This window comes from Dendropsophus ebraccatus, chromosome 4, assembly GCF_027789765.1.
Source record: "Dendropsophus ebraccatus isolate aDenEbr1 chromosome 4, aDenEbr1.pat, whole genome shotgun sequence".
Classification (NCBI taxonomy): Eukaryota; Metazoa; Chordata; class Amphibia; order Anura; family Hylidae; genus Dendropsophus; species Dendropsophus ebraccatus.
This window is the reverse complement of record NC_091457.1, coordinates 90,676,911-90,689,106: the sequence shown is the minus strand read 5'-3', so window position 1 is coordinate 90,689,106 and position 12,196 is coordinate 90,676,911. Positions and strand designations below refer to the sequence as shown.

General features: G+C 42.5%; 1 protein-coding gene across 3 annotated transcripts in view; it reads right to left on the bottom strand.

Annotated features, from left to right (window-relative positions):
• DPY19L3 (dpy-19 like C-mannosyltransferase 3) overlaps positions 1-12,196 on the bottom strand; it is a 57,583-nt gene that overhangs the window by 19,747 nt on the left and 25,640 nt on the right. For 2 of the 3 annotated variants that reach the window (XM_069968580.1, XM_069968578.1), the window contains exons 9-16: positions 11,121-11,252; positions 9,660-9,761; positions 7,266-7,336; positions 6,884-7,042; positions 5,795-5,917; positions 5,406-5,517; positions 5,017-5,073; positions 3,549-3,631 (exon numbers count right to left, since the gene is read on the bottom strand). In XM_069968580.1, coding sequence (XP_069824681.1) covers positions 3,549-3,631; positions 5,017-5,073; positions 5,406-5,517; positions 5,795-5,917; positions 6,884-7,042; positions 7,266-7,336; positions 9,660-9,761; positions 11,121-11,252 — 839 coding nt within the window. The remainder of the gene's footprint in view (positions 1-3,548; positions 3,632-5,016; positions 5,074-5,405; positions 5,518-5,794; positions 5,918-6,883; positions 7,043-7,265; positions 7,337-9,659; positions 9,762-11,120; positions 11,253-12,196) is intronic. The other variant, XM_069968579.1, reaches the window with a different exon arrangement.

The window sequence follows — 12,196 nt, the reverse complement described above, 5'->3', positions numbered from 1 at the left end:
ATACTGCCTAGGTCGTCTGCGTGCAACTTTGTCATTTTTCTTTTCATGAATATCATTATGTATGTTCCATACTTTAAAAATGCCACTAATAAAACATATTTGAGAAAAAAAAGAATACACACACTGGGTATTATGTAGTGTGCCTCATGCCCATTACTTGTATTTATAACCCTTACATTATATTAAAGGGACTGTTTACTTTGCAGCTCTATTCAGCAGTCATATTACATGATGCAATGTGATACCTAAAGGCCCTATTACACAAAGTGATTATTGGCTGTATTCAGCAGATATCGGCCGTTACAGCAGATAACCACTTTGTGTAATAGAAATCCACAATTAGCCGACATGCATGGTGTCGGCCGATCGTTGTCTTTGAACAAGCTGAAACACAAAGATCAGCCTGGCAACAATCTGTTGCTGTCGCTCCAAGTAATGGGAGCGGAGGTAGCAGACTGCAGATATCTTCTATGAGAAACAGATCGCTGATCTCAGGGCTCCACGGGCTCTTCTTTTGCATATTTATGTTTCCCAGGGGGCAATGCACTTAGGTCTTCACTGCATTGAGCGCTTTCACTAGCAGCCGTCGGTGTTGCCGTTCGTCCCTGAGATCAGTGATCTGTTTCTCTTGTGGCTCTACTAGGCATTGCTCCCACCAAGCCAGAATCCTGCTCCACATTGATGATGGGCAACACCCCGAAACAGCTGTATGTGGATGGTTACCTGGCCTTGGTTTTTCCCTTGTCATTACATTGACTTATAGGGCCACTTAATACGGTGGTTTTGGTGGTTTCCTTACAGGAGCCACCCCTTGGCTTGGTCCTTCCCGGAGAGATATCTGGCCAGTCCTGTGTTTCGAGACTCTTTGATGAGGCTCCACGGGCTCTTCTTTTGGATATCTTCTATGGGCTGCCAGGACAATTTAACAATCACCCAGGCAGCCCCCATGCCCCTACCCGCTGTCTGCAAGTGTAATAGCACCGGCAGCGAGCGGGGAATGAGGAGCAAGCAAGTGCTAACATGACAGGTTGGCGCTCGCTTGCTCCTCTGAATCGCCCCGTGTTATAGGGACTTAAGAGTGGATGCTCTTTCTTTCAGCTAATCCAGCTGTTGCAAAACTACAACTCCCCTCATGCCTGGGCAGCCAAAGCTTTGAATCTCCAGTCATGATGGGAGTTGTAGTTTTGCAACAGCTAGAGATTAAAGGTTCCCTACCCCTGCTCTACATTTTACCACCATACATCCTCATAAGACACATAGAAAAGGGTAATCTCTAATAGGCAGCACCTATATTCTCAAGCAGGGCATACTATTACAAATTTCTACTGTGAGTTATAATCACTACTGGCTCTAATCCAAATGTATGCCATATTAGTGCAGCGGCGACATCCTGAAAGACGAATCTATCCGTAACTATTCTCTATTCTGCAGGTTACACTTTAAAAAGCCCAGCAGATATTTTGCTGTCTCAGCTTTTTTTTCCTCCTTCAGGATACCAATGATATAGTCTAGATATTACAGTTCTGTGTGAGTTATATCTGTTCAAACATAAACTGCTCTCCGGAGACAAAAATGCATAAAGTATTAGCCAGCGTTAAATAAGATGATGGTCTTAAACATCTTGTCACCAGAACAGTTTATCATAAAAAAATATCAATAGTTATTTCAGAAATCGCCGAGAACGGCTTTTTTCCGCTTTCAAGGACTCTGCATCCTCTGGCGAGGGGCCGAGAGATTAGCATAAAGCAGATGTGATATCATTATTTAATCAGGGAAAGAGATCACAAACCAGGGACTACACACTCATGAGCTCCATCATGTCACCATCAGAATAGGCAGGAGGCTAAGTATAATGAGCTGTTAATAGGATGACTTGTGTGTTAGTTAGTGGCACTAGCTAAAATGTGGAACATGTCCAGTCGTGGCCCTTAAACCACAACCAGTGCTGGACACATTGCACAATAGTTGCATCATGGTGGCAGTTCTTTTAATGGGATAATGCACTGTGCTTCATGTCAAATGACACAATCTGCAACTCAAGTGCAGATGGGAACAGAGCTGCAGTGGCAGTGACTATCAAAGCCAGAGGTAGTCTAAACTACCTCTTTTTTGCTTGAATTTGGCTAATGTGTATAGGCTCGGTAGACACTATCTGTACAGTAATAAAAATCAGTCATATACTAAGACTGTTTTTTATACCAAAATTTAAAATGATCAATAATACAAAAAAAAAAAAAAAAAAAAAAAGTCACAAGAATTTATCACACAGGCTGAGCCTCAAAAAGGGATTTGCAGGTCTTCAGCGCTTTCAAGGTTTTGTATAAAGAAAGCTTAAAGGGAAGCTTCCAAGCATGTTATGCTGCCATTGCTCAGCCCACTGTGCATATCAACAGCGGGCATATCTCAGGCAGCGCACAGCAGCTTTCTGGGCGTAAGTGCTTTAAACCTACACTACTCTACAGTGCCGGAGACAGACCACTGCACACAGTGTGTCTGTATAGATGTTATACAGCCTTCGGCAAAGGCAGCAAAACACATGCCATTAATTTCATCACAGTCAGCCACACATTCCCTCTTATACTATCTACTAGTGATGATTTTAATGGCTGCCCAAAAGATGTCATCAGCTGATGAGCAAGCAGTTTCCTGTTCATCAATCTCTGGTCCTTTTACATGTGCCGATTTTTGGGAAGAACATTTCCTGACAGCTATAACCAGCCTGTGTGACAGTGCCTTCACTTTACACAGAGAATAGACAGTTTTATTAAAGCTGGGCCCTTGCTTTCTACCAACAATTCAACATATCTGTTTATGTGATCTGAACTCTGTACAAGATCTCAAAAAAAATGAGAGCTTGCTACATTGTATACTGCTGCAGGAACTACCTAAATATATTAATGCAGTGAATTAGGTAGAAAAAATTGTCCTTTTAAGACCTGTCAAGCCTCCTTTGTACTATCTCACTTTCAAAGTTTAAAGGTAACTAAGCAAAAGAGTTAAATACATTTTGTCTGACAATCGAGTTCTTAGCAACCAGAGAAGACTATGAATTGTAATTGTGCTGATAACAGAGAAGAGAAATAGCAGATGGGCAGCAGTAACATTATACCAGGTCTATATACCTGCAGAATTAAACAGGTACAGTATTCCCGTCATCAAATGAGGGCTCCCCTGGCCTGTTTGCAAGCTAGAAGTTTACCAGCTACACTTTTTATGTAACACTATGAGAATACCATAGCTCACATGTCAATGGGAAGAACAAAAATGTTGTAAATCAGTCGGCTTGTCGGTTTTTGGCTTCCCAACCATTCTGGCAGATGCAAGCAGACCAGAGGGGGGCTGAAAGCCCTTGTACAGAGATGGGAATATCCTATTGATTCTTCTAAAAATACAATTATGCAGGCAACCTCCTAAAATTCTATATGCCATCAGCACTGTTCACCTGTACATGCTCTGCAGTCACCATAGCCCGGTAACATGTATTTGTTTAGTGCTGCTTCCATGTAATCACATCTGGATTAGACAGGAAATAAAAGTTTTGCTCTTACTTGATCCAGTTCATTAGCTGCACTGTGTCAGGGTCATAGAACTCCCGCAGTTCAGAGATCTCCTCAGTGATTCGTGGCCAGAACTAAAAACACACAATGTACTTAGTAATACTGGAATAGGCATAACACTTCTGTGCTGTGTCACTGCATACACAGACAAGTCTGATCACAGGCTACTGTTAGCATAAAACTTACACACAAGGCTTTGTAGTACGTTAGGTGACAAACAAGTGGTAAGACTGGAGCATTGCAGGCACAGAGCACAATAACCAGAGCAATCATAGTTATATGGTATTAAAGGAGAAGTCCGGCGAAAATTTCTATTAAAGCATTGTATTGCCCCCCCCAAAAGTTAAACAAATTACCATTATACACTTATTACGTGAAATACTTTAAAGTGCTTTTTTCCCTGCACTTACTACTGCATCAAGGCTTCACTTCCTGACTCCCAGAGCTGTGCGAGCTGTGGCTGCTGGAGAGGATGATGGCAGAGGGATGCTCAGTGTCCCTCCAGTGCCCTGTGTCCCTCAGTGTCCCCCTGCCATCATCGTCTCCAGCAGCCACAGTCCGCACAGCTCTGGGAGTCGGGTTGTGACATCACCATGTTATCCAGGAAGTGAAGCCTTCATGCAGTAGTAAGTGCAGGGAAAAAAGCACTTTATGTGCATTTCCCGTAATAAGTGTTTATTGGTGATTTGTATAACTTTTGGGGGGCAATACAATACTTTAATAAAAATTTTCGGCGGATTTCTGCTTTAATGCTTATTGAAATCTGGTAGATTTAGCTGTTGCGCACAAATCTTTTCAGCATCACCGCCCAGTTATGGCTATTTTTCCACTACGTGCTGAGAATCTCAGCCATTGTTGTAAATTAACAGCTGGAATTAATTCATTGTCCTTAATTCCAGCCATTGTATAACAACGGACATTGTTAGTGCTTTTCATGCTAAGAACGGTCTCAGACGGTCTGAGGATGCGCATTGACATGCGCAAAACAAGTGTCACGCTGCCTTGATATCCTGCCGTCTTCGCCGATGGCCCTATCCTGCATGGCGTTTTTAATAAAAAGTCTTCAATAAAAGTTAAAGTGTTTGTGGTGAGTGCCCCTCATATTTCCTTTTTCTGCACACGAAGATCTATATGCATCTATCCTGAGGTGAGCACTCCATTCTTAGGTGGCAAATTCTCAAATAGTAATACACAGTGGACTGTATGAGTTGTTCTATAGTGCCGATGACTGTGTATACGTATTGAACTGAATTTTTAGAATAATAATACAATTCGATTCAAAGTACTATGGCCTGTAATATTGTGCACAATACAGAACTAGCAATTAGAATGTACAAGAAACTAGAGGCATAGATATTTTTGGATTGTTTGTTGCATACAGGAATAGGCACCCCGCCTACAGGCATCAGCATAGAATTTAACAAGAACAACAAGGAATAATAAATAAATATGTTCTTACCTTGCATACCACAGCAACTATCACCAATATAGAAGCAGAATAGCGAAGAGCACTGGTCTGGAAAATAATGAATTTTTGTCAATATACAACCTGTGACTCTTCAGCTGCTGATAAACTACTACTCCTAGCAGGATCTAACAGGAGCTAAAAAAAAATGTAAAACAAAACAAAATTGTTTCTAAATGTGAGAACTAAAATATGACTCTATGCTGCCATCTAGTGCATTAATGTGGCAAAACAACAGTGTCCATTCCAAGGCTCTTTCGATTCAATCAATTGGGGTTTTACATTGATCTCTACCAGAGATCACATGTAACTGTCAGAGCAACAGAGTAAAGAGCTATATTAAGCAATATAGAGGAAGCAAAATGCTGTGTATTAATACTAACCCTCTGTGGTGTGTGCAGGCTCAACAGTCTAAGTACAGTTCCCCAAATGTCCATACTGGCTAGCCCAAAAGATGCAAGCACGCACATGTGTGAAGTCCAGAGGTATTTCATTCTGCAACAAAACAAGGCAGTGTCATTTTGAGTTCACTGATGAAATTCAACAAGAAACACAAAAAGCACACTTATCAAAACTGGACAAAGAGATAGTTATAGAAAACACCCCCATTACACATCTTATTATCTCATGAGCATTTTCAAAAATTAAAAAAAAAAAAAAAAAAAAAAAAAAAAGCAATGTTGATGCTTGCAGCGAATAACTTGACAGTAGCAGGTCTGCTAAATATTCCCCTACTCTTCCCTGTACACATGGATCTGGAGTATGGACTCACCTCATAGTGCTAATAGCCAGGCACCCAAACAGCATGCTGTGCAAGACATTGTATGCAACATCTGCTCTAATGAAACACACATTCTCTTCATGCTGATTCGTCTTTTTAGAAGTTGAAGGATTCCTAAAAATCAAAGAAACATATTTCTAGAGTAACTTAGTATTTTTCATTCAAATACACAGAAATATTTGCCACGTATAATAAATCCAAGGTGATATTCCTCCTCATGATAGACAACATTTGATGCAGGCAGTACACAAGCAGAGAAAGAGAAACAATAACTAAACTGTTCTGCCCGGACAACCCCGGATATATGCCTGGGAGAGTGTGAATAAAAACATACCATACTTTCCTGGCTCCCGTGCTACCACTGGCACTATGCCACTCCAGTCGCCATTGAGGATCCACTTCCGGATTCAGGGATGTGATGTCACAGGTCTGCTCAGCCAATCACTGGCTGAGGCAGGACACTGCAGCAGCTTCTGATTGGCTGTGTGGGTCTGTGGTGTCACATCCCCAAACGCAGAGGCACAGTGGAGACTGGAGTGTCAAAATACCAGCGGTGGCAAAGAAACCAAGATGGTTAGAAATAAGTCTTAGTAAGGGCCTTAGTGTGTGGCGTTTCTCTATGTGGCTGCCGAATAGATGAGATCCTAAAACCAGAAGAGCAGTGGACTTTCTGGAGGCAGCATCGGTGGACCAGCACTTGAGCCAGAGTGTTTGGTAAATGGCTCTGGTAAGGGCCAGTAATTTGGCAGCATCCAGGAAGGCCTTGTGGAGGTACTTCCCTGCATGGAAGATTTGGTGAGCAAGATCAGCCAACTTCTAGGTAGAGGCATTATAAAGTAAGTATTTTGAAGCTGTATGTTTGATCCGATGATAAAAAAGGAAACGTAAACTGGCTACAGATCCACTTGGGCTATCACAGCCTATGCAGAAGCACACAGTCCTCTTCTTTACATAGATGTACAAATACTTAGATATTAGACCTGTTTTGTCATCTAAAGAAAATTACACATATGTCTTCTGGGATATCATAACACATAAAACCTGCTTAAGTGACTAAATGAAAGAAGACTAAATTATTACCTGAGGTTGTAGAACACAGTGATGGCAGTGGCAATGATTAAGAAGAAAAGAATAACAAAATAGGGATGAAGGAGAAAAGAATCTGAGAGCCTTTCAAATGTGTCCAATGGCAGAAGCTGGAATGGCTCCTCGCAAATGTATAGTTTGGCATCAAAGTCTCTACAAAAAAGGGGAAGGAACAGGCGGAATAGTCAGTGTGGTGATAATAAGTATCAAAAAGATTTATTGGCTTATTGAAAGTTTATTGATCCTTGAGCATCTTGGATACAGCATCCAATATAAGACATAACAAAAGTCCATCACTTTCATTATTCCTGGATAATAGGGGAAAAATCATGTGTCCCTTATGCACAGGAAGATAATCAATTGCCTTCAAACGTACCTCGTTTTAGAGCCCATTTTTGCCAGTATAAACTTGAATATATGTTCATCTGATTGCAGGTTGAGGACTTTCTGTTGGGCAAATAAACAGAGATTTAAGGCTAATTTAAGGGTGTATTCAAATGTTTAATTACAGTTACTGAATACAAAGCCAGGAACAGATCATACATGGAGGACAAAAAAGGAGAGACTGAGACTCTTCAAATCCATTCCTAGCTGCAACTAAAAACCAGAATATGTGAACACACCCAGATCTAGCTGATAAAAGCCCCTATGCCACGGGTTGAGTGAGAGGAGCAAACGAGTGATGTCAGCGCTCGTCTGCTCCTCGTTCCCCGCTCGCTGCCGCCGCTATTAGACACGGCGGCAGAGAGTGGGTGGGGGGCGGGCTGCCCGGGTGATCGTTGATTGCCCGGGCGGCCCATGGCAAATAGCAGCGGTCTGCTGCCGCTGCTCCTTTTCACGGAGATCTCTGCTATACGAGTCATTTGTCTTTCAACATGTTGAAAGACAAAGGACTACACTGATCAGCCGACATCGTTCATGTTGGCTGATCATTGTGTTCTATTACACAGGACGATATCGGCCGTAAGGGCCGAATACGGACGATAATCATTCCGTGTAATAGGGCCTTCAAGTGCAATGTGGAATATTTTCAGGTAAATTAGTGGTTACATTGGGTAAAATACATTGCACTGCAATCTTCATTCCTCCATTCATTTTCACCCCTCCTGATATTTCTCTTTCAATAATCTTTATTGAACAGTTTTAAAATTTTTAACAGACAGAACAGGAAAAAGCCCATATGGGGGGCAAACAACAGTCATATACAAGTGTAGAATGCAGAAAATGATAAATCATGGTCGCATAGCCCCCTCCTGATATTTAATTTGCAACCTGTTCTTAAGCTGGCCATACCTTTTTACTAATGGTCCACCACACCAAACCATTTGGCTGAAAATGATCTTTCCCATCCTCCCCACACACGGCAGAAAGTTCATGTGTTCCCCATGGGGAGAGGTAAGACCCAATCAGACTGCTCTGGCAACAGCTGATTGGGTGGCAAAATCCCTCATGTCCAAACCTTTTCTCCTCCTACAAAATGTGCCTGAGGCTGCATACACCTTTAGTTTCAGGCTTTTTTTTCATGTTATCTCCCCCTGTTTGCTTCCTGATTGCAGCTTAACCCTTTCACGACCTGGGGTCATTGATGCATCAATGTCCAGGTCGTTTTTGGACATCAGCTTATGGGATCATAAGGATCCCATTAGCTGATGTCCCTTTGTCTGCCCACTCTCCTCTGTCCCCTGCCGCTGTCACAATCTTGTGCCAGCGGCAGAGGAGAGAGGCGAGGGGGCAGAGATCACCGCCGTGAGCCCTGGGTTCCCTCCCTCCCTCCCTCTGTAGAGGGAAAATTTTCTGTCAGGAGCCCTAGAGATGCTGCGATTGTGCTGACTGCGGCTCTGGTGCTGAAAGTTGCGGCTGATCCCCAGCTATCGCGATAGCCGGGACCCACCGCGGATGACACAGACGCAGCTTCTACGCCTGTGTCATCCTGCAGCGTAGGAGCGTTGATTTACTGTGCAGCGGCAGGAGGGGGTTAAAACGGGTCTCTGAGCTGATAGGCAGCTCAGCCAATCACTGGCCGGGACTGCTGCAGCCAGTGATTGGCTGAGCGGCCTGTCAGCTCAGAGACCTCTTTGAAGCTACAGCCAGGAAGCAAGCAGAGGGCAGGAGAACACTGGTATATAAGTTAATTCAATCCTTAGCACATAGTGATGCACGGTCAGCAATTTTAGGTGGGGACCTAAGGACACAATCAGCTGATGATAGCTGTCATCGGCTGATTGTTGTTTCAATTAAACAGGGCAGTAATCAGCCTGATTCGGCCGATTATCGCTCTGTGTAATAGTTCCCCAGGTACCCCAATAAAACCGCCTGTGACATCAAAGGCTGATGTAATGTCTACAGAGAGCAGCAGACAGTACGCATTTTGCAGTTCTTTTTTTCAACTGATAACACACGAGTAAGTTAAAAATCCTGGGGAAATAGTTTTATTTAAATACTATTTTCTGATACTGAACTACCCCTAATACAGATATATTCAAATCCTTACTACATTTTGGCCGACTGCTTTCTCCACCAACTCCACTATCAACAACCAAACTGCATGTTATTTATATAAAGAAGGTGCCCAACACCTGATGAGCCACTTATTGGATTGGATAGGTTAAATGAAATCTAACCTGTCCTGTCCCTAATTTCCCCAACATAAAGTGCCATGGGACGGTCAAGCTATCTGCCAAAATAGAATGCTGGTTACACCCAGCCTAAAGGCTGCGGCATCATGAGAGATGCTTGGTGACACATATCCATAACTTAACTAAGCGATTACCTTCACAAACACTTTTATCAATGCAGTGAGACACAGGACAATCGCTACATGAACACAGAGGTTCCAAATCCTTCTGGGAAGATTACCACTTTTAAGATTCTTCTGTAACAAAACACAATTGATTAATAAACCATTGGACAGCCACTGGTGGTGTTTATTTTAAAGACAATAATTAAAGGGATTGGCCACTTTATAGTAAAATATATCAGTGTACAGTACAGTGGTGCCTTGGATTACGAGCATATTTTGTTCCGGCGCTGTGCTTGTAATCCAAATAGACTCTTAAACCAAAGCAAATTTTCCCATAAGAAATTAAAGAAATGCAGACAATTGGTTCCACACCCCAAAAATAATGATTTATTATTCTGAATAACATGTAAAACAGATGAAACAATGAGAAACAGCAGAATCTGTGATATTATAAGTTACTGTACAGTAATGGAGAGGATGGGAAACACAAGGACTGACAGAGACTGCAGGGAGCATGAAGGAATAAGAAAGGTATATGTGGGCACAGTATAGCAGCACTCTCTGTCCGGGGAGAGAGGGGTTACAGCTATGGAGAGATTACCTCTACACTCCTGTCCCCTGATGCAAGCCCCAGCCTGAAGTGGATCTGCTATGATTTGGAAGGTGAGGGAGACTTCCTGGGTCAGAGTACAGAGCTGTAGACCCCACTATGCAGACCATGCCCCTCCCCCACTCCCCCTCCCACCCAGCACAGGGAGCTCTTAGACCAAAGCAATGCTCTTAAACCAAGTCACAATTTTGAAAAACTGTGAGCTCTTAAACCAAAACGCTCTTAAACCAAGGTTCCACTGTATTAGTAACTGTACTCACAGCCCTTACTGACAGCAGCTCCCTATGTACCTCATAGAGCTAAAATCAGACTCTCCTCCTTCAGGCTGTGGCTGTCCTGCTCTGTGGCTAGTCTGTCCATAAAAGGGGCATGTGACTAAACAAAGTCACTCAACAGTGTGTTCCTATGGTGGAGGCAAAGTGACGTAATGCTCCTCAACACACGCACTGTTTGGATGAGATTGCATCAGGACAGGGTGGATGGGTCAGCACTGAACGGGGGAGGATTGTCAGTAATGTACTCATCAAGGCAGGAGTAATCATAACGGTATACCAATCTGTCACCCTGTTTATTCACCTATATGTTTACATTAACACACCCAGATAGTGGCCAACCCACATCAGACTACCAGTTACCACCATTAAAGAGATATTACCACACACAACGAAACTTCAATAAATCTTTGGAACAAGATGCTAGATTACAGGATGCTAGATTAAACATGATGGATATCTGGCACTTTTGCCAGTACATCGGAAAATGGTGAATGTACCTAATGTAAAGCTGGCATTTACTTGCAGCATTAATAATCATTACCAATACACAAAACTAGCAACCTAACAGCTTCATTAGAATGAACACAAATGGAAGGCATTGCTTACCTGTAACTTCTGGGCTATAAACACAGCCAAAATAAAGCTGAGTAGCAGAGATCCTAGAATCATAGTATTAAAGAACTGCAGAACAGACACCAGGACAAGGCTTGCAGCTTGGATAATGTAAAGAATCCTCACCTAGAACAACCAATTTTTTTTTTAAATATACAGTGATGCATACACATGCAACTACAAATCATACCTTTCATATGCATTCCACTTCCAATAGCATTAAAGGGGGTTATCCAGCATGTACAAATCAGTGACTTATCCTCTGAAGAGGCTGTGGTGTTACCCCGAGCATGAATGCCTATCATGAGGATGGGCAATCAATTTTTACAGGAAGAATAACTTCTTTAGAAGGGATCCTACTGTAGCAGTAATGGCAAAAAACTGAGAAGTGCAGTAGATACTTTCTGCAAACTAGTAAATGCCAATCAAATGAAACACATTACTGCCCTAATAACTTTAACAACCAAAAAATTTCACTTACATGAAAAAAAGTAACAAGGGTCATGTACCACTGTTATTATCAGAATGAAACCCCTTCATCTCATTTGATTTTTAAGTGGTTGAACTTGATGGACATACATTTTAATTTAACCGAACAGACTATGTTATAGCATATTCTGAATCTACAGAATCTGAAAATTAACCCTCATAACTAAGACTTAAGTGTAATATTAGAAATGAGCAAAGCAGGATGCATTTAGCTTCGCACAAAGCTAAATCGATCAGTGTTTGAATCCTGTCCGCTCCATGAAGAGGGTGAAAAAAGGACCGCCTAGAAGACGCCTGGAAAACATGGGTACAGCTAATGGGCCAGTTCACATGGAGCAAAAGCGGTGGAACTCTCCGCCACGGAATCTTGCCTTCAATATGTCAATGGAAGGGCTCTCGCACCTCCACTTCCTCCACTCTCCGCTCAAAGAACTGACAAGTCAATTCTTTGAGCGAAGAGCGGAGGAAGTGCAACAGCCCTCGCATTGACAGGCTAAGGCAGGCGGAGAGTTCCACCGTGGAATTCCGCCACTTTTGCTCCATGTGAACTGGCCCATAGGCTGTATCCATGTTTTCCAGGC